At 36.4% G+C, this 23,743-nt stretch overlaps 1 protein-coding gene across 5 annotated transcripts; it reads right to left on the bottom strand.

Moving 5' to 3' along the window:
- On the bottom strand, positions 1 to 19,557 carry LOC121314111 (homeobox protein Mohawk-like). 5 transcript variants are annotated; one of them, XM_041247027.1, is made up of 7 exons: positions 19,066 to 19,557; positions 16,246 to 16,507; positions 14,137 to 14,296; positions 11,495 to 11,648; positions 10,613 to 10,945; positions 1,949 to 1,982; positions 1 to 1,824 (listed from the first exon to the last, which is right to left on the bottom strand). In XM_041247027.1, exons 2-7 carry the CDS (start codon positions 16,413 to 16,415, stop codon positions 1,638 to 1,640), a joined length of 1,038 nt encoding a protein of 345 aa, XP_041102961.1. In that variant the 5' UTR covers positions 16,416 to 16,507; positions 19,066 to 19,557; the 3' UTR covers positions 1 to 1,637. The 5 variants fall into 5 exon arrangements, with proteins under 5 accessions (XP_041102961.1, XP_041102962.1, XP_041102963.1 ...); XM_041247028.1 differs by lacking the exon at positions 19,066 to 19,557 and adding an exon at positions 17,477 to 17,572; XM_041247029.1 differs by lacking the exon at positions 19,066 to 19,557 and adding an exon at positions 17,412 to 17,541 and having other exon boundaries at positions 1 to 1,821.
- Positions 19,558 to 23,743: the final 4,186 nt, after the last annotated feature.

The raw sequence follows: 23,743 nt of genomic DNA, 5'->3' as shown, positions 1-23,743 counted from the left end.
TATTCATCTTTCAGAGAAGTTCGTTTGTTTTTTTTAAGTTTTTTAATTAAAGCCTTTCAAACATTATATTGCAAAAGTATGCATTTGGTCATAGGACAAAAATCCAGCCTCAAATATCCTTTAAATTCATATAATTTAACAAAAATAAAAACAAAACTATTTTCTTCAGTTTTACACATCATAATAATTTATAAAAAAAAAAAAAAAAAAGTATGAACAAAGTAATTGCTTATAGTCTTTAACTATAAAACAGCATTTTTGCAGAAAACAGTACCCAACTTGTAAAAACAAAAAGGATAATAATTATATTTTTGGAATGTTAAGACATAAGCAACAGTTATTCTGTCGAACAGAACATACACCTACATTTGTTCATACAGTCGTATTCGATTTTCTTTCTTAGTGATACTAAAATACAAATTTATTGCAACAATGGATATAGCACATGTACATATTCCATATTCCCATTGTTTAAAAGCATGACAATACAGAAGTCATGATACTAAAAGATTCTGTACAAAAAACAAAACAACAAACAACAGCAGAACAAACACTGAGTTGCTTGCTAAAATATAGACAATATGGGTAAGTCAAGATATATCATGAGTAACTGTATATATGAGAAGTCCTCAGTAACGTGTAAACAACAAAATCGAAATGTCAGACTGGTTCGGATATAAAAATAATGTGTGGTGTGCAAAGTGTAACTTTTGCTAATTTAAAAAAAAAAAAGAAGCAAATTGTCTTTTGCTTGCAGATTAGCTTTCACTGGAAACCTAAACTGAGAAAGCTTTCTAACTGGGTGGGTGTCTTGGACTGGAGTATGTTTCAGCAAGGTCAACAGCAATTAGAAGCAGCAATTAATTCATAATAATCTGCACATGAGACAACACAAGCTGCTGCTTGTTTAGGTGATGGAACATTTATGCCTCACGTTAGCTGAACTAACTTACCAATTCGTTCACAGTTCATTGTTTTCATTAAGTAGGTCATTATTTTTCACGGAGACACAACAGTATCGCATGTACAGCCACAATGAAGTAGCAGACAAAACATCTCTGATGCCAGTTCAGCATTCCAGAATCAGATTTTACACAGCTGAGATTGCATTATTGTTAATAAAAGCTGTAGACGTCATCTCGGGTTAATTTTCCCCTACAGATAGGCAACTGGCAACTGAAACTAACTGCTCTTTGTGACTTTTCAGCATTCTGGACTGCATGAAACCTACAAGTAGTTTAATTATACAGAAGGCTTTACCTTCATAGACTTTTAAACAACTGCATATTTAGAAAAATCACATTTGCTAAGACCCAATACTGTCTCGTAATGGCACATTATCATCATGCCTAAGCATCAGAACTCTTCATTTAATAAGGCACTGCCGCTCCCTGCAATAGGTAGGGTACTAAAGGCAATTTAAAATAACTTAACATTATCACTGACGTGTGTGTCGTTATCAACAGCAATAAAATCTATTGAACTTGCAAGAACAAAAAGCTACATTTTATACCCTAAACATATAATATTAAAGTACATTGATTTGGTCTGTAATAGTTTTTTTTTTTTTTTATGGTCCCACAATAGTGAAAGTTCTAATGGAATGTTGCATAGATCGATTCTATTCTATTTGCTGTTTAGAATGTCTGTGCCAGGGGCACTTTGACTGTCTTTATTTCAGATATATGGGAGGATTTCTGGATAATACAGCTGGTTGTCCCAGATACTTTGTCCTTCCCTTGTGCCAGGTTTGTCAAGGCCATGGCTGCGTTGATTTCTCTCCAGTAGGTCTCATCTTTGCACGTTCCCCTTTCCTTTGTTCTACTGGAATTAAACAAAATCATTGTGAGGCTTCATCTTTAGATATTGAGGTGAATTCAACTTTTAAAAAATGAATTAGAAAGCAAAGTGTAGGATAACATTGCAGGAATCTGTAAAATATACTCACTTGTCACATTTACTTGATCCATGTTCCACAGTCTCTGAAAGCACAACAGCACAAGTTAATTTTAAATGTACAAAGGTCAATTAATTACAGAAAATGTCAACATATAAAGTATACACACCCGAGCTCTATTATTGCACAGAAAAAATGTGTTTCATTGTTTTTTTTTTTCTTTTCTGAAGTATTTTAAAAAAAATCATTTTTTAAATACTATAATCTACATGTTGAAACAATATTGGTGTCATTTGTTTTGAAACCTTTTGTTTCCACTTTGAATGCATATTCCTATTTTGATTCTGACAGCAGCAAGAGTTAATCTACAGTATAGTTTAAAATAGTGCTTTGTCCTTTCCAGCTCAAAAAGCCAGACAGGGTTTAATAGTGGAGCAAAGAGCCGTGGCTTTGCCAGCACACAAAGTCGATTCGAACTTGCTGTGTTGCCAAACTGGAGAGATTTCTAAGCCTAAACTATCAATACTTCCAAAGACATCAGTAAGCCTTTAGCTGGTGATCATGACACTAGCTTGGCAACAGAGAGACGAGTTCATGCAATTTTCGGCACACCCTTGATATAATTCTTTTTTAGAAATGTAAAAACATTGCTGGTCCAAAGGGCACCAAAGTTAACAGGTTCCTACAGTTAGTTGTACGAGCCATTGCACACACGAATGGCAGCCCAGTCCTAGTAAAAACTAATGCACAGTAATTCACTGCAGCACCAGTGTGTCATGTTATCAAGAACACTGTGCAGGATTTATTCAAAATTAATAGTGTGGCATTTGCTTTTAGAGCTGTGGTCTGCTACTGTGCTGCTAGGGGCATTTCCCAATGGTATTATAATCGAACCCCAATACTATTTTACTATTAGGAAATAAAGAGGATATTTTTAGAAAAAAAAGAAAGGTACAAAAAACCCCACAGAAATGTAATGTTTATTTTCATGAAATATATGTTAATCTACGAAAAAGGGATAAACCACAATTGGCCAAAACTGGATATTTTGTAAAGAATTTGACAGTGCAAAGAAATCCAGGTGGATTGCCGCAGCAACGGCTTCTTTTAATGGGTAATTCTGGGATAACCACTAAAAGGTGGATGATTACTCAGTGCTGTAAAACTCTATTGTGGCAGGGTAAAGTTGGATCAAATCATTACTCCATAAAATGTAATAACATCCATAAACATATCATTTGAGCACTGAGAACTCATCTGGTTATAAAAGATCCCTTGTCGTGCCCTCAAGTGCTCGCAAGAGCTGCTGCAAACCCCATTTCTGCAATGAGAAGCTATGTGTTACAACACTGCTTATAGCCTGTAACCTACTGTAACAAAGTGCCCGCCCCTGTGTATATTATCTGTTATGTGTTGCGTGTGGTGTGTTTAAATGTTGGTGTATAGACATTGGTACACGGGATATAAACGGGTCTGTGTAACACGAGTGTTTAAAAATGTATATGTGTATTTAGGCACGAGGATTGCACAGCACTTCACGTGCAAGTAAAATGTAGTAATATGTGAGCACGGGGAATTGCACTTTATTAATTCACGTGCTGGGATTCAAGTGAATAATTAATTGGTAATTGAATCCCAGCACAATAGTATATATAGATGCACGTTGTCACATACTGGCGGTTGGGTGTTCGGTGAGCGGAGAACGGGATTGGAGACGGAGGAAATAAGTAAAGTAGTAATAATAATAACAAAGTATCTGCTCACCGTGTTTGTCAGTGTCTGTCCGTGCACCGTTGTGTTAAGTTTAGTCTGTTTTCGTTTGTCTATTTATTTTGGCGTAGAGTGCCGTGTCCTGTGTTTTTCGTGTTTGTGTAAACCTTTTATTTTGTATTAAACCGGCGCCAACAGGCGTCTTCATCACTTCATTTCATCCGTCCTGTGTTTTGTGTATTGCATTACTTCCTGGTTCTGACGCCGCCCACTTCGGCCGTCTCTGTGACACCTACTCAGAAGATATACCACTGTGTGTTATTCAGCTTTGGTTCAAAATTCTTTAGACTGATAATTCACATTTAGCAAAGTTAAAGCAATGTAGACCATATTCACTGCAACAATAAAAGGGGCTAGTGTACGTCTATATTCTTCTGAAATGTAATTATCTGGGTGTGATGCTTCAATCAGTAAGAAAGATTCATGTTTAAGTCCCTTCTGTTGTTGCCACGTTCCTATTGTGTGTGGCTGTGTCGTTCTATTAATAACTCCCCTGTATTGTTGTTGAAGCTGATACCCTGGGATCTTTCAAGAAGCTGCATGACGAGATTCTGGAATCAATAAGCCGCTAACAACCAAACGAGCAAGGTGGGCCGAATGGCCTCCTCTCGTTTGTAAACCTTCTTATGTTCTTAAGTTCTTATATTTCCCTTCCCATTTTGAGCAACCAGAATTTTTAGGTATTGTTTGATTTGCTGCTAGAGAAACCGCAAGCTAGAAATCTGTAATAGAGGAATACACTGAAAGACATGAGGTGAGATCCATCCTCTGAAACTCACACCAACACTGGCTGTTCCTACTCTTTGATGGCGTCTGTAATGTGGTCACCTGACTGGATGACTGCATAAGATAATTTCAAATCTGCGCTCCTAGAACTGGAAGTCTAGAAAAAGGTTCCCAAGAAATGTATTGAACATACTGTATTAGCGAGTTGCAGACATTAAAGTAAATATCATTGGTGATTGGTGAATGAAAGTTCTGAGGTTTCAACACGCTAAAGTGATACAACTAAAAATAATCTGCACAGCCCTGCGTGTACAAGGAATAGGGAACCTGACAAACAGAAATATGATCTCATCTTGAAAAACTCTCCATGTCACGGTTTGCCTATATGTGAGTCTGATTCAGAAACAATTTCCCTTTTCTGCATCAAGTGGGACGCAGTTAAACGTGGTGTACATTAAAATAAAGTAGTTTGTATTGCTTTTTTCTTTGTGTAAACTGATTCACATACACAGTGGGAGCAGCTGAGTTAGATTTTTTAATGATTATCGATGTGTTTATTTGCAGTTCTCTATATGATCGACTTGTTGTCAGTAATTTGTTTTTAAAAGATATAGCTCATTAAAGTTTTACACCTTTCCTTGTTGCTGGCAGGCAGAAATAAACCTTATTATTTTCTTCAGTGAGGCAGGCAGCTTCAGAGATTAGTGTGACGCTGGGTTATAAAATGGTTACAGCAGATGGTTGGCCAGGATACAGTTATCACAAGACTGGCCATGGTCGGGTAAGATTGTTTATGTGTTATACGGTTAGTGAAAGGTTTTCATATATATAATTTATACAGATTCATCCAGAAGGATTTGGAACAGCCATAAATTGTCTGGGACATATAGGCATCATAAAGACTTCTTCAGCTAACTGCCTGACTGAATTAAAGCACAGAGGTATTCGGTTTCAAACAGACACATAGCACAGTCACCTAAGGCCAAACTTACTGAGCTCCACAGTCCAAAGAGTGCAACATGATTTATATAGATATATTTTATTTTGTTAGCAATATTACCAAAACAAATTGAAAGTCAGCTCATTGGTTAAATACAATGAAAGACCAGCACAGGTACGTAGGTGTGTGACTCTTTGTATTGTCTTTCAGAGGCCTCCACATGTCTGACTGATATTCATGTACAGGCTGAGGATTTCCTGCCAATTTTGTGTCTGACATAAAATGTATTATGCAGTTGTTTATTAATGGCACAGATTTTACATCGATGCATCTGCCAATTGGCACGTTTTTTTAATGAGTTTTACATTCGATGCATATTATATTTGCAAATATATATATATATATATATATATATATATATATTATATATATATATATATATATTACACACAACTGTTATATATACAACTGCTAATTTTATTTTTGTAAGTTGAAAAAAGGTGATGATAGCTTTACATGGATGCAGCCATATTAATTACTGTTACTTTGTGGTTTAGCTAAATGTGCTCCCAATTTGCCTACTTTGAAACTGACTCATAAAATGATTTTAGCAACTTGATATATTTGTGACCACTTACAGCAATTGCCAAGCTACTAACAACAACGGAATAAGTTTCTCCATCCCGTCTGAACCACATTTCTAAAACCCACTCCAGGTTTATGAACACAGACATCAGCATTTGCATCTGAAGGAATATGAGAGTTGAATTAACCTCAGACAGTTTACAATATAACAAGCAGAAAATAGAATCTGTATTATGGGAAGTTTGAATATAAAGACTGTGTAAACACAAGTTGCTAGGCTGTAAAGTGATTTCTGGATGAAAATAGTCTTTCTGGGATTAAAACCAAAATTGCATGTTAGCTGTAGCCTGCAGTTCACACAGCTCCATTATGCTGTAATTGTGTGCTGTGACCCTGAAACACAAGAACAACCCAGCAATGTCCAGACAAACACCATGGGCTTTGCAGCTGTTTATACAAATAAAAAACACTTGAAATACAGACCTTCAGTTATTAATCAAACACAACTGCCTTGATATTTGATTTATAACCACAAGCGAGTGTGTGTATGTGTTTTTTTAATTTTTTTTTAATAGTAACTTTAGGGACTATTTTAATTACAGAATGATATACATTGTCTTTAAGGACCTTTATTTTCTTTTACTAACAAGTAACATTAGTGCAGGGTAATATAATTATATGACAGATATCCAAAGACATTTTAAATTCATGGACGGAAACATTAAAAAGACTTTTGTCTAAAGCATATGTCTCATGAGAATAACATAAAACTATTTCCTGAAGCAGCTGTGTTGTCCCTGTGTGCATAAAAACTGCACGTTTTTTTTTTTTTTTACTGTTATGAAATTATGTGTGTTGATTTGAATGGACTTGTTCAATATAAACTGAACACACCTGATCACAAACATGTAGAGTCCTCATAATTTTGTAAAGATTGAGTCATTGAGCCAAACGGACAAACATGATCAGTACATAAGGTTCCTCATTGTAAATAAGGAACATCATATATTTAAATTACTCAAAGGAAAAATATGATACAGAAAACGTTATATACAGTAATGTATTACTAACATCGCTATTGCTTGAGCGCATTGCATCAAAAAAAAAAAATACTTACTAAAATAAAAAACTAGAACAAAAAAAAGTGAAATTGTGATCATACTGGTAAATAAACTTGCTTTTCATGCTTTTGATTTCATCTCATATTTCTCTATGTAAAAGAACGTGGTGATAATTAAGCACTTTTTCCCCTGCCTGCTAAGCTATCTTCAGTGTTTCTCCACTGTTCCTTTAAAGAACTATTTATTTCATGCTGTATTTTTTGTCCCAGTTTTTGCAAGAACAGCGTAATTTCAAAGCCTGTTCAGCTCTGCGTTGCATGAGCACAAACAAAAGGCCCTGGGGAAACATTGAGAGTTTCCCTAGGTCCCCTCCGCTATGACTTGGTTACCGTAGATACAAAAAAAAGTGCTCCGTGGCTACCTCTAATCATGACAAGAGTGGCTTCTCAGTTGAAATGGTGCATTCAAGGTCACAGTGGTGCAGACACAATTCTCTTGTCAATTATTATTTCAAACTTTTACCGTTCTGAATGACAAAAAAAAAAAGAGAAACCGCAAAAAAAAAAAAAAAAAAAAAAAAAAAAACAATGCAGTTGAAATTATTAGAATTTGTTCACTGGGTTAAATGTTTAAAATGTTATCTCAGAGCCACTGCAACAGCACTCTCAACTAGATTATAAGGGCAGTTTCTGCTGCTGTGTCCTGGGACATGACTATATCTATAAGGGGCACTGAGTGTACAAGGAGACAAGGAGAACATCAAATATCTGTTTTTGTGTTTTGATCTGACTTCGATGAAATCAGTTATTTGCCTGCAGTAAGTTACTGGCTGTCACAACGTTGTCTCTGGAATCCCTTTGGAAGTTTGTTTCTCCAGACTGTACTGAGCCATGTCATGGCAGGGCACCAGTGTTTGGAATCCCAGTGAAAGTGGATTTGTGGGAGATTCCTCTCGTCATATATTGTAATCTGACAGACAGTTGACACCTGGTGTAAAAACAGCTACCTGTAATACTTCTTCTCTTTTAGATAAAGGAGCAACCCACAGTGACGACCTGAAGTGTAGAAATCAGCCCACGGAGAAGCCTTCTGACTGACAGTTCGGTGCTGTTTAACAGTGGCTGTGCTGCTGTTTCAAATGGGGATTAAGAAAGTCCTCTTGTAACTTGCCTTTGCAGCATGACTCCTTAATTAAAAACAGATTCCAGTGATGATCAAAAACAATCATCCTAAAAGTTGCATCACAACACTGTTATGATTTTTTTCCCTTTTGTATCCTACTTAGTTCTGCTTTATTTAGTTTCTCCACTTGACAGTGCCTGTTTTAGATTATATATAACAATAATTTACCACAGATATATATTACGCAAACATTTGGACTTGGTTAGTATAGTTTCTGGAATTGCTTTTATTCTCTCATCCTTATTTTGTACTAGTGGAAAATAAAACAAAACAAAAAAACCCGTAACATGCCCCTATTTGGGATTCATAAAAGAAGCGTCCGTTTGGAACACACCACGTTCATTTCATCACCTGGGGCTGAACTTATTCGAGAGATAAACAAAAGTTCTTTTTTGGGGGGGTTGGTAAGTTCACTGGCAGCTAGTAAACATTGAAATGTCCTTCAAATACAAATAAACAGATGAATGTGTCTGCAGGCCAGACACAACATCAGCAGCAGTAATAACACATCTAATCGGCACACAGCAGCAATGTTACATGTCTAATTATTGTTCAGAATAACTGGAATAGATGCTCCCAAGCCTAGTGAAGTACACAGTAACAGTATCCCCTATATGTGTGCTGCACCAGCTGTACTCTGGAGTGGATTAGGGTTGATTTGGGTTATAATTTTTCACTTAGAAAGAGATGTATGCACTTTCAAAATGCTGTACAATTCTCCAACATGAAATAACTGTCTGGCACTTTCTGTGACCCACTTTGAACAGCTCTTACGAGTCTCTATTGCCTACTACAATATTAAGATACCACTGTTTTTATTCTGTTTTTCTAATTCAGATGAGTGTTCTTTTTTTGTGTGCCCCAAGCCTTACGCTTTTCATAAGAAATATTTTTAAATCTTAGTAATATTCTTCTAAATGTACTCACATCTGCTCTTACTCCTAAGTGAAGAACTTTTGAAAATCACATTCTGTAAGTATTTTCCTTACAGATTTCTACTGTGTATACCTCTGCATTTATTGAATGTAATAGGATAGCACAGGAAGGTTAAAGTCCTGATTTGCCAGTATAAAAGCATGGCATTCTTGCTATGTTCAATAAGAAGTTACGTGCTATATTTGACATGCATAATAATCTTTTCCTTAATCAATATTGTTGAAAATTATTCTATATATTATGATCTTCATCAGCGTACCAAATAACTGTATAAGGTTTAGGGTAAAAAAACAAACACATCGCAGGAGATTCCTGGCATTTAATATCCCATTAAATGGTAATTTGGCATGAAGCCCTGGCAATTGCAATGGAATTCTCCAACTCCTTGTTTTCTATGAAAATCCCAACAGGACTTTTTATTTTCTGCTGGAATGACAAAAAGAATCTAAAGCCATCGTGTCTGTCCACGTGTCTAACTTCACTCTGAAGTTTGACAGTGCATTTAAAACATGTATTATATTACAGGATGCCAATTGCTATTAGTTACCCATTGTTCTAGTAACGTTCATTTTAACCATTGTGATGCCGGGGTTTTAGAATCCAGTTTTATTTGTGGGGAGGGGGGCGCCAGTATAGCAATGAAATCCCTAAGCTTTGACAAAAACACCTGTACTTTGTTGCACATATGCATATGCATATGACTAATTATACTGTTGTGTAAATGGCCTCGCTGATGTGCATTCTGTTGTAATTCAGTTCAGTTATGATAGGCAAGACTGATAGGTTATTCCATCTTCAAAACTGCCCAATTTGCTGATATTTCACACAGGACAGTTTAGGTTCTTCTGGAGAGACTTATTCTAGTTATAACTTCATCTTCACTTCTATCCTAGACTTATTTGTTATTGTACGTTTTACCTGAATGGATGGATGTTTTGTTACAGCTCTAATAACCTGTGAAGCACGTGTAGGCTGATTTTCATTAATGATGGGTGGACAAAACATGCAGATTGCTACAACAAATCCTTCCTACAGAACAACAAAAACACCCACCTGTTATATCTCAGCATTACACATCTCTGAGCATAATCAGAGTGTTGGGCAAAGCCCCTTCTGGTTTATAACAGCAAGATATTAACAAATAGCTTACCCATACCCCTTGAAGAAAAAGTATAAATTCAGGTATGGAGCAATCTGCTATGCAATGGGAGTTTGCACAGCAGATTGATATGACTATGCAATGGGAGTTTGCATAGCAGATTGATATGACTATGCAATGGGAGTTTGCATAGCAGATTGATATGACTATGCAATGGGAGTTTGCATAGCAGATTGATATGACTATGCAATGGGAGTTTGCATAGCAGATTGCTCCATCCCTGAATTATTCTGTTAGCTTGTGGTACCACCTTATATAATGAACTCAAGCATACTTGCATTGCCGAATACAGTTTTAATATCAGAAGATACTAATCGAACCAAATAATGAACACAACAAAACCAACCAATACTTACCAGCACGATAAACAAAATTTGCCTCCGCTTCTGAACAGGATGGCGAAAGCAGTTCTTCATCGTATTCGTTGGAGCTGAAAGACCCTGAATGGTTTCTTTTGCGTGAGTGTGTGATCGCTGCAGTGGAAGCCATGACATGGTGCAGAGAGTCATTGAGGTACCGGTGCAATAAACTGCTCTTGTATTTGGGTGGCGACACGTAGTCCTCATTCATAGAAGAGTCTGCTCTCAATCCAGCGCTCACCACCACGCCTTCCTTTTTGATAACACTCTGATAAATGGGCTTATTAAATTCACTTGCGTTCGCTTGATTCCTTGGGGGATGCTCTCCATCTATGAGATTGAATAAGAACAGGTATCAGTTTCTATAACGATGTATTAAAAACACATTTTAAAGGTCACCACATGGTTTTATGGCGTCTTTGTGTGGAAAATGTTATCAGTATAAGAATACCATATTAAAATAGGCAATGATAGAGACTTTTTGTCATTGAAAAGAAACTGAAATTCAACCTAATTAAAGCTCCTCGGCAACCAAGCATTGAGGTGTACATGCCATTGTTTTACCTGTGTACCTTTTAAATATATAGTATATAAGGCTTGATTATCAATGACTTTACTTTTTATTGCCTCTTCTAGAATCAATTCTGAAAGTAATGAAGACATTTACATTAACAAAGTGGTTAGTGTTAACATAAGTAACTTCCCACATAACGGGGTCAGTTGTAACAACCTGCTCAGCAGCAGATCTTAACAATGCTGCCCTACAACTTCGTCTTTTCACCCATTTACCAGGGACCTTCCCTGCTAGTACCCCTCATTGTCACAATCAAGATTCCCACACAAGATACAAAAACAATACTAAAATGAAACTGCATGTACCTTCTGAACACGTGTCATCGCTGCTCACGCTAAGCCTCTCAGCATTCCCCTGGACATATTTATTGTATAATTTTATACGTAAAGCCCAGCTTAGGTCAGGTTGTCTTACAGTATTTTTCAGTCTCCGCCTTGCATTTGCAAACCAGTTTGATACCTGTAAAATAAAACGGATTCATATACATTCCACAGACTTTTGCATTCTAAATAAAACCTAAATCTAAACCAAAGCGATAAAAAATAAAAAATGTAGTCAGTAGTTTCAGGGATGCCAAATTGAGTACACGAAAGGGAATACAATGAGAATAAAATAGCAGGGATTTCCAATTCCTCTAATTAAATGCATTACGAACACGGCCATCCATTTTCAAAGTTAACAGTCTTGCACATTCAGAGGGTACCTCTTATTTCCACTTAACTAGGCTGCACTGCAAGCCACTGTATTCCCAGTGCCTGTGACCTGAGTTGTTCTGTGCTTACTTAGGTACAGAATGTCAAGTACCATGAAAGACAAGTTAGAAAGAAAAAGCTGAGCTGAGCATACGTTCACGGCACTTGTCTCCTTTGCTGTCTCCTGTTGTTTAGTTTTTACAGAGGTTACATTTCTCACCCCAATCAATTTACTGCTTTGTACATGCGACCCTATAAAGGGTCATGAAAACGCCGTTTATAAACGCCTATAAACGGTCATGAATAGCTGGTAGCCCACATTCATGGTTTTGAATAATTACAGATTGTACACTCAATGCCACACTTTTACTTTTCTGAACTAATCCCATAGTATTTAATGCAATATTATTTCTGAGAGGTGAAAACATATATATAGACACAGGTGACATTGTAAACAGGAATGGGAGTTGAAGGGCTATTTTAACTGCACACAATCACCTGAGTGAAGGTAAAGCTGCATTAAAGATGGTAATTACAGCCAAATAAATACTGCTGCACATTTGCAGTTTATGGTGTGAAATTAATAATGCACACTAAAGAAACGGATTTGTCTGGACTTTGCAGTTTGCACTTTTTATTTTCTTGATAACTGAGGTAACTGTAAATGAAACACTAGGATGAAGAACCACACACAGGCACACACTTTTGTTTTTTACAGCTGTGGTCAAAAGTTTTGCATCACCTTGAATTTCAGGATTGAGACATAATTACAAAAAAGGACTACATGAAAATAATTGCAATCTTTCTATTTAACAACATGTAATCAAAGACACTATGAAATGATATCACAAAAGTCTACCGGAAGCCATAGTAATAGTTCAGTATTTCGTGTGAGATTTCGAAATGTCACATTTTTTCATTTTTGTCAGTTTTTTTTGTTAAGTATATGAAAAACTACAACGCGGTATGTAATTCAATATGTTAACATTATTTAGCAGGTTTTACTCAACTTTATGAAGCAAAATTAGTTAATTCTATAGGGTGATGCAAAACTTGTGGCCATAGCTGTGTGTGTGTATTGTGTGTGTGTCTCTATATATATATATATATATATATATATATATATATATATATACATACACACACACACACACACACACACACACACACACACACACACACACACACACACACAAAGGGGCATGCAAAAGATTATTTCGCACTGATCAACCAAATCATGTACAGACAAAGCAGAGCACTCTGGAAACCAGATTCAGTGAAAGCCTTGAAAATAAATCTGCTGTACATCTATTGAAATCCTCTCTTGTTCCTATTAGTTATTGTAACCCATTGATGAGATGGAGCTGGTGATCAGAATAAGAAACCTCTAGCATCTGAATTGCAATCCATTCCATCCCTGGTAAGCGCAGTGAGTGCTGTACAGTACGGGTACAGAGTGCTGTGATCTGATTGCTGTTAGAGTCCTACAGTGCGCAATACAGTAAGTTCTGCCAGTCGCAGTCCTGAGTTATTACTAATGGACAGTATTTCCCCTACAGGGAAAGAAACACAGACGATCAATGAGAGACACAGAGGCACACTCTTACTGGAGATCGACATGCTAAAGTGTGGTAGATGCATAGAAAGGGCTACGGATAACTTTTACAGGGGTAGCGCTGGCTGTTAAACTACTGGACTCACACATCCTGAATCGGATATTTAGCACAATGGAACATCCTCAGTGTTCATTTCAAACACGCTCTTACATCTCAAGGGTGATCTCCTATGTATGTGTGAAATCAAGAAATAAGCAAACCAGTGGCTATAAATCAATATACTTGGATACCTGAAGAAATATCAGCTCTATACTGTATTCCCCAAAGTTAGACAACATGTTTGAAAAGAGAAATACACATTGTTTACCAATGAGTTTGTTATATACTATATGTATTTAAATAATAATAATAATAATAATAATAATAATAATAATAATAATAATAATAATAATAATAATAATAATTCAAAGCCTGCTTTGGCAATTAACATTGACGTTTCGAATTAGGCTAATGTGATTTACGACATTAAGAAACAAATTACTTTATAAGACTTTCACTGATATATTAGACTTCTGCTAAACGTTACATTCTTAAATTACATTTCCTTTTCAACAGTGAATAAGCATTTATAGCTGTTTTTTGTTCAAGGAATTGCTCCCGATTCTGTAGCGCGTATGCCACACACTGTATGGACCCTACCTGAACTAACGTCATCTGAGAGCCGAGTGCCAGCAGGATTTTCTCTGTTTTCGTGGGGTAGGGATTGTCTCTGTGTTTGTAAAGCCACTGTTTCAGAGGGCGGGCCATGTCTTGCAGAGCTTGGCGTTTGTGTCTCACCTTCCCTCCGTTCTGACGGGACCTAGAGATTGAATATACAAGAAACCACGTCAAGCGTTCTCATTACACCACTTTTTAGGGGCATTTTGCTTGTTTACTTTTATTGTACAATTTACAAAATGCGAAGCTGCCGCGTAAGTTTTAGAAAAAAATATATATCAATACGAAATCCCAGGGTTACGCCGCCAATCCGTTTTTTTAAAATGATAATCGAGCTAATTCCGTCTGATAGTTATGTTATAAAAAAGTAATCTAAGTAAATTACAGTAGTTATAAAATTAATCTTTTCCAATCCGCTGCTGTGTGAACTACCATTAGAAAGTGGATGTTTTGCATTTCTAAAATTAAATTCGCGGTTTTAAATGTTTTACAACATTGAGCTGAGATTTCTAAGACTTGACATACCCAGCTAATAAATGTTCTTTTTTAAAATTATTATTACACACAACTTGTCTTGCAAAATAAATGCCACTAATGCAGATTAAAAACACGGTTGCTGTAAAGTTAGTTACTGTAGTATTCTACATTGTTGTAAAGTTACATCGCTGATGTGTTTGCTGATCTGCGTACCTAGCCCTCGCTTTTTTTTTTTTTTCATTCTGTCCTGTTCAGTACGATATCATGATACTGTACCATATACAATGTACACACCCACATGTTTGATATTTCTGTTTTTGTTGCATCGAAACCTCCTATTTCAGTGCAGGCTATAAAAAATAAAACATACATTCTAATAAAATAAATAAATCAATCATCAATCAATCCTTTGTCGTTGTCGCTATTGATTTCACAATGTAGATCTTAATATTACTGTCCTCTGGTGTGGTACTGTACTAGTAAAGACAACGCCTTCTCTTCGCCAGTAGATGTCAGTGTAATGCTGTTTAAAGCGAACTTTTATCTTCCCTATGCTTGCAGATGTATTTCCTTCTAACCTCTGGTCTGCCCGAAGTTCATGTTGTAAGAATATTTTTCTTGTAATACAGATCTGAATGAACAACCGAATGAACATTTTACTCACTGTACAAGATTCTGTCGACATACACACGCCAATGTTCCCTATAGCTGTGACAGTCCCAGGGAAGCTGCAGCTTGCAGTAAATATGTTTTCCATTAGTGTCACTTTAAATGCAATCCAGTAAAATAACTCCAAACCCACACCTCTGCGATGAAAAAACATATTTACTTAGGCAGACACAGCATAAAAACTAGGTGTGTTATTGGTTAAAATAGCAGCTGATTCCAAAGAACTACTGCACTGCACTGTAGTGTGCTGTGCTGTACTGTACTGTATCCAAGCTGTCCTTAACAAACACCTCACAGTTAATGGGAGATTGTTACCGGTTTTCAATACGCTGTCAAAACTAACACATGATCTGACAGCTTTTTTAAATCTTCAACCACAGTCAAAAGAAGAATATCTATTTCACTGTGGAGCACACATACAGGTAACGTTATGTCTACAGTTTTAGACCTGGTTTTAAACAGCCTACATTTCAAAGAGCTACTGACAGGACTTCTCAATATGCGCCACAGAGCAGATTTATTATCTATCGGTCAGGAAATATTATTTTTGAAGGAAATTAAAGGAACTTTCAATAAACTACAGACGAATGTATATACAATAGATGCATCAGCTTTTACTCTGTGCAAAGTCTGAAACTTTTGTTGTGCAAACTATAGTGGGCTCTGTTCGTAAAGCTTTAACTCTTGCGCTATTATTTGATTGATTACAGATATTTGGTTATTCAGAAACATTGCTGTTGGTTTATTTAATGCATGCAAAGCTCATCAATAGTCTTTGTGAATCACAAAACTGCAACAATAAAAAAAAAACACGCCATTCAATTAATGCTGTGTGTTATTTATAAAGGGTTCGAAGCATTTTATACACTTTGAGACAGAGGCGATGAGAGCACTTGAGCATAATCTACCTCGACATATCTTGCCTGTAAACGATAAAGCACCTACCCCGATCTCCTGTGCCTGGCACTGTCTTTAGACTGGCTGTTCGGAATCATCATGTCAGGATGTTGCCCATCAATAACTTCTATGTAGTTTCTACTGCTCCTCTCCACTTCCTTGGCCTTTTCCTCAAAAATCACCTGGCCGCTCAGTTTATTAAATACAATGGTGTTCATCTTTGCTGTAGTATTTCCTTCCACAGCTTTGCTGAATAGAAATCTTCTTGATGTTTTCAACTGGATTATAAAATACTGTCCCGGTTACTTTACTGTGGCAAGAAAAGGAATACAGTAATATTAAAAATATTAAAAAATTCATCTAGAACAGAAATTAATTCTAAAGATTTCTTACAAATATTGTAATTTTTTTATAGAGGCTGAAAAACACAGAAAAGATATTCATGTAACTAAGGCTATAACTATATATATATATATAGTATGCTGTATATGTGTATATATACACACACACACACACACACACACACACACACCTTATTCCGAACTTCCGAACACTTTATTCCGAACTAGATTATAGTTTGCCCGTTAAAAACAAAAGAAGAAAATAAAAAAGTTTATTCTTGGAGCTGTTTCTATGTCTGAACCCACTAGTAGCCTCTGTCAGTTTCTGTAAGGATGATACTCACTAGCATTGCCATTTTTTCCTAGCTGGTTGCGTGTTTGTTTATTCTAATATTTCGCAGACCGTTATTGCAGAAGCATGCCATTAACCCAAAGGAGCGCAATCCGCGCAGCGGGACTGTTAAAAGCCAGCTTTGCCTATTCATTTAGTTAGCTTGTATTGCAATACAGAAGTTCACACAGCATACATTTTAGACTGGTACAAGCTCAAATAAATGTTCTTTTAACGATCCAGATGTTAGATGTTATCCAAAACACACTGGCACTCCAACATACAGTATGTTAGAATCTTTTACGTAGATGTACTTAAACCTTCCATTCTGTTTAATTCTGTTATATATATATATATATATATATATATATATATATATATATATATATATATATATATATATATATATATATATATATATATATTCATTCTTAATAACAAATGATATGACCTGAGTTTCTTTTCGACATTTAACCTACAGGTCTTTTCCATAAGGATACTTTTCATGAACGGCGTTAGCAGTATATACAATAAAGCAATACCTCGCAAGCAGCCCTCCTGTGTTTGTGAGGAATCCTGTTTTCCCTGTTTCCCATTCCCAACTCACATGTTCCCCGTTCTTAGATCCCGAGCTCAAACCACACGAACCGCGGCCGCCTCGCTGCTTTATTCACCCGGCCTGAGATGCCGGGCCCGGGAACATGCATACACTACCCTTCTCATGTTTCCTAGCAAAGGGGTCCATTCCGCGAACATAAAGATGATGCTGTATCCAAGTTCCCGGGCCCAATTGAGGGGAGGCTACTGGATTACAGCACTCCAGTGTTCCTTGTTATTTTAGATCTGGGACCGCTTCCAGAAGCCCGTCAGTAGGGTATGCATGGCAGCACCGTGGTTTGACAGCCTCGGAGCTCTGCACCTCATTGAAACTTATTTAGTGTACCAGTGGATAACATGGCAATTCAATAGTACTGCTACTGCATAGGCTATAGTCTATAAGGCACATAACAACAGTGTATTTAATATATCAACACGGGCATTTTTTTTAATATACTGCTCATTATATTCACATTATTTTAAAATGGTCATTATAAAAATAAAGAATACATCAAAAGTAAACTATAGATTTAAGTTTTTCTTTTTTTTTAAATAAAAGGGGCTATGGAATTGCAGCATTCTAACATTTAAACAAACATATTTAAATGCATAACAAATTAAAAGAAACGTATATATTGATATTAGGCTAGCTATTGTAAGTTCACATTTCTGTAAGGGTAATAGTCTGCGGTTATACCGGGTTCTCTAAATAATGTTTAATGATACATATTTGTAAATACAATTCTCCCAATGCTATATATTATACCAGAGTTATTTGTAAATGCTTCAGCCTGGATAATGTTCGAGGAGAACACCAATCACACGCGACAACGGTAGGGAGACTAGCACGAGAAAACAAATTACTTGCAGAAAGAAAGAAAGAAAGAAAGAAAGAAAGAAAAAGAAAGAAAGAAAGATAGATAGATAGATAGATAGCTACAGGGGAATAGCGCGATACACGGATCTTCCAAAAAATAAACTGGTTTACCAAAATAAGCCCATGGCATCCATATCGATTTACGGTACTGTGCTGCTCTCAAACAAGAGTGATACAGCGGGGTGTGTAAAATTACATTTTAATTGTAACTTTTTAATAGGACCTATTTCTTTAGATTTTTTTTAGACAAAACTAGAAACGAATCTACCACTACTAATGTACTACTATTATTATTATTATTATTATTATTATTATTATTATTATTATTATTATTAATAATAATAATAATATAATAATAATAATAATAACAAGATTAAAAACGCACTTTTATAAAATGGCTTTCCTATCTTATTGCGTTTTAATGTAACTTTAAAATTGCTGCTTTTGTATTATTATGTGTATACTATTATTTAAATGGTCTGACTGTGGCAGCTGTATGTGTGACATGCAATACAAATATATTGTGTTTTTTTTCTTTTTTTCTGCTATGTACTGTACAGTGCTTTGCGATACTTTTGTATAAAAAGCGCTATATAATACTAAGACTAATACTAATAGGCTACTACTACTACTACTACTACTACTACTACTACTACTAATAATAATAATAATAATAATAATAATAATAATAATAATAATAATAATAATAATAATCAACTTACCTGCGCTCTGCTCTCTGTATGCGTGCTGTCACGTGTGTTTCCCGAACTGCCACCTTGTCCCTTTTCCCTTAGCGCTGAGGGTATGAAGGTTAAGCTGTCTTTAATTACACCGGCACCAGTTCTGGCATTTGTCCTGTGGAATTCTTATGGGGTAACAAAGATCCAGATAAGAACGAAAGAGCAAACTGTAGAAAGTGTTTTAAACCGAGAACAAGGGGGTTATTTCAATCGGTTACCTTTAATAGAAACTCACTGCTCTGGTCCACAAACAGAAAGATAAATATTGCGACACTATTGGAAACAACACATAATGTAAAGAGCGATATGCCTACTGCTGCAAACGTCGCTGCGGAGCACCAGCCCCCTGCTTTATTAATTATAGTTTCCACTCAAAACCACTCGGTGCGTTTTATGAAACACTGAATCTGTAGTCTGCGGTATATTTTTTTTAAAGCAAAGGGATGTGTTAATGCAGGTCCATGAAAATGAATGCATCGATTCTTTGAATGAGGTAAGTGTGCAATAGCATAGACACATTCAGAAAGTATTCAGAAAAGTTGCATGGCTGCATTTATTGACCACTGCAAAATACGGATTTCAAATGTTATGTCGCAGACAACAAACATGGTCCTTCGTAGGAAAGTTTTGGAGGGACGTTTTCAGAGCATCAGGCGTCATTCTCTCTCGCTTTTTTTTTCTTTCTGTTAATGCGTGTTTGTGCGGCATTGCCGTCGCAAAACAGGTGAAATGCATACCGTAATGCAATAATTTCCTGATGATGTTAACAATAATATAACTGATACAGCCTGGTTGAATTTCAGTCGTCATGCCGCTCATAAAGGCGCTGTGTGGGATGCCATGCTTTTCACTGATACGTCGTATGCGATTCTCTGTATGGTGTCAGTAGAAAGATAATCAGGAGAACTCGTTACTGTTCATGAACTAGTACTTTGGTAAAACAAAAGATGCGTTAACACACGTATAGCCTAGTGTAATGACTATTGGCCATGTCAAGAAAATTGCATATTATTTTTGATAACCTGAATAATTCCCTGTTGCATGAGCCGTGACTACTCCGTGCAATAGTGAGCACAGGTGCATTACACCGTGTAACAATTTATTATTTATTTGTTTTGTTCCTGGGTAGTAAGTGTTGTTTCCTAATTGCTTATGCCTCAAAAGTATAGAAAATGGCTATTATTCCTCACAAACTTTGCTTTTGTGACCAGGACAGTGATATTTTGGAATTTACCTATTTTCCAGAACATTCCAGATAGATTCAGTTCTGAGTAAACTTGGAGTAACTTCTAGAACTTTCTAGAACTTTCCAGTAATATAAATAGTAGTATAAATACAGGGGCCTTAAGCCCACCAGTTCAGTTTAGTTCCAGCTGCCTAAATGGATACATATCTGCATTTTTCTGAGATGTCATCAAGAGGCTGCAATGGTGGCATTCCTGATGGGTCTCCATGGCGGTTTTACCAAGTTTCCCTGCTATCTTTGCCTTTGGGACAGCAGGGACACCAAGGCGCACTACCACAGGCGGGACTGGCCACAGTGGACCGAGTTCTCTGTGGGGAGGAACAACGTCAAGTGGGAGCCACTGGTGGACCCCTGGAAGGTGCTGATGCCACCACTGCACATCAAATTGGGCCTTATGAAACAATTTGTCAGAGCTCTAGATAAGGAGTCGGCAGCCTTCAAGTACCTTCAAGACTTCTTCCCTAGCTGTCTGAGGCAAAGGTCAAAGCCTGTGTCTTCGTCGGACCACAGATAAAGAAGATCCTGGAGTGCAGTGAATTCCCCAAGAAGCTCACTAGTAAGGAGAAAGCGGCTTGGAACAGCTTTGTCGCAGTGGTTCGGGGCTTCCTGGGCAATCACAAGGACGAAAACTATGTGGAGCTGGTTGAGACTCTGGTGAAGAACTACGACACAATGGGCTGTAGGATGTCCCTCAAAGTCCATATCCTTGATGCTCATCTTGATAAATTCAAGGAGAACATTGGAGCGTACTTGGAGGAGCAAGGCGAGCTCTTCCACCAGGATATACTGGACTTTGAACTCCGCTACCAAGGACAGTATAACGAGAACATGATGGGAGACTACATTTGGGGGCTGATTCGTGAAAATGATTTACAGTATAATTGTAAATCCCGAAAAACAACTCACTTCTAAATCTTTTGTAGTCATTTTTGTATTACTTTAGTATAAATACATGTTAATTTGGATTCATATGTTGTTTTTTTCTGACTTTATGTGAACGAAAAGACACAAATTCGCTCGTTTTCTCATTGGAAATAGGTACATTTCAAAATATCACTGTCCTGGTCACAAAAGCAAAGTTTGTGGGGAATAATAGCCATTTTCTATACTTTTGAGGCATAAGCAATTAGGAAATAACACTTACTACCCAGGAACAAAAATTGTGTTACATAGTGATAATTTGTTATCACAACTGCTGTGTAAATATTATGAAAATGGACCAATATACACAGAAAGAAATGCTGTGCACATTGTATGATTTCTCCCTATTTACAACACTGATTTCAATGCAGCACCTAAGTTATTTAATTTTATTACCCCAACTCTACACCCAATTAAAAATAAAACAAATAAATAAATAAACCTAAAAGTTAATACTGTCAAACCGATTTTGGTACAGACTTATTTACATCGGTGTAAATAACAGAGGAATTGCACACGATAGCATCGTTTTGAATATCACATCTGCACCAACCAAGAGGACTAAATACAGTGTGTGTGTGTGTGTGTGTGTGTGTATATATATATATATATATATATATAGGCCTTTATATTTTTAAATAGGGTGGCCTACTATACATTAGTAGGTTAATTAGTATATATTATATAAATCTTATTTGATTTGCTTATCATAAATATAAAGTTGCACATAACACGGGAGGTTGGAAAACGGTTACCTTTGTATAAGAATGCACTGTTGTTGGAGATGTCTTCGTCTCTAGAAGTGTTTTGTTTCATTCTAATGTATTTTTTAGTATTTTTTTGCATCCTTCAGATCAGAGACTGTTTTACAGTAGCAATTACTGTAACTACCTTAATTCTGTTACCGAACCACATCAACGAGAAAGAGCTCTCGCACGCTACTCCTGGTAATGTGCACTGTGCCCTCCTTTCAGTCTACAGGCTAATAATGAATTCCTCACAAAATAGCTTACCATATGTTCTATTATAAGACACTCCTTAAAATCAGTACAAAAACAGATACAGTTGTGAGAAGAAAACTGACTGACTGTGACAGTTTTTCTTTTTTTTTTAAAACACATGCCTGCGCTAAATTATTGAGTGTCTTGTTTTAAGGTAGCAACAGCATTACAAATGGCTAACAACCAAATACATGCCGTCCTGCAAAGATTTACTTATTGGCAAGCCAGACTTAAAACTGTATATAGCAGGCAGCTAGGAGACGACCTGAAATGTTACTCCTGGAACCTGCCCCGTCCACTCCCCTTCTGAAATTCTTATACATTTAAAAAATACACTAGTTAAGTATGTATTCTTAGTAATGTTACTTATTTGAATCAGTGCTAATCCAGCAAGTAAATATATGTTCCATATCTTGAAAAGAGAGCAATCTATTTTAAACATATTGTAGTATGCATCTATCCTCATTGTATAGCATACTGTACATGCCCTCTTTAAATAATTCATGAGTGGATCTCCACCCTTTCTTATTCTTCAGATAATATTTTCAGAGTGACAGTTTACATGACTACAAGTTCATTTTTCACTGTCCTGTCATTATGTCTGTACATTTCTGCACTCTATATGGCATTTCAAATGGTGATAACCAATGCTTTTGAATACTATTCTTACCACTTCATAGCTTTATTAACCTTATTTCTAAATGCCCTGTTATGGTGCTCAGTATATTGTCACATAACTATTTCAAATACAATGCTGTTCATTCATCCAGGTGCTATTGTTGCTGGTTCTGTGGTATGATTAAAGCTAAACTCTTGGCGTGAGTTTGAAGTACAACACATTAAGTTCATATGTACCAGGAAGCAGCAACCACATTTCAGATAGAGTGTTGTCTTGTCATACATGCACGTGCAAGTATCAGTAGCATTGAACAGAACACTAGATTTAAAATGTGGTGCATCAAAAGTCTACAGATAAAAGTCTGTTGTTGATCTCTTAGGACTGTTTCTTGACCAGCTGTTCTTTTACAACTGCATGTCCCTAAACAATTACTGTATGCTGAATCTTCTAGTTGATAAGTTGTTTATTATAACTGACAGCCGTGTCCTTCTTTCAACTTGAAACAAGGATTTGTGGTGTCTATTCTGATTGTTATGTATAAGCAACAGTCCTCCATTTTTTATTTTTTTTATTTTATTATCAAATTGTATAGTTAGGTCACTGGAACCTTGTCAGTTTTTATTTTTCCTTCCCCGATCAATGTTATTGTGCAGTCAGATAGACTAGAACCTGTTTTATCAAGACCAGCATTAGGTCTCAGACATGGGGGATTGAAAAGGAGAATGTGTGGTTGTAAACCTTACACAATTTATCCAATCTTAATGACTCTTCAAAAACTGAAATAAAAAGTCTCTGAAGCATTCCTCAGCTGCTTCTGAAAGAGCTGTAGATTCTGCTTCTTCACACAACTGTCCTCCTAGAGAAGAGCTCTGT

Source organism: Polyodon spathula, chromosome 4 (assembly GCF_017654505.1).
Source record: "Polyodon spathula isolate WHYD16114869_AA chromosome 4, ASM1765450v1, whole genome shotgun sequence".
Classification (NCBI taxonomy): domain Eukaryota; kingdom Metazoa; phylum Chordata; class Actinopteri; order Acipenseriformes; family Polyodontidae; genus Polyodon; species Polyodon spathula.
This window is presented reverse-complemented; position numbering and strand designations above follow the sequence as displayed.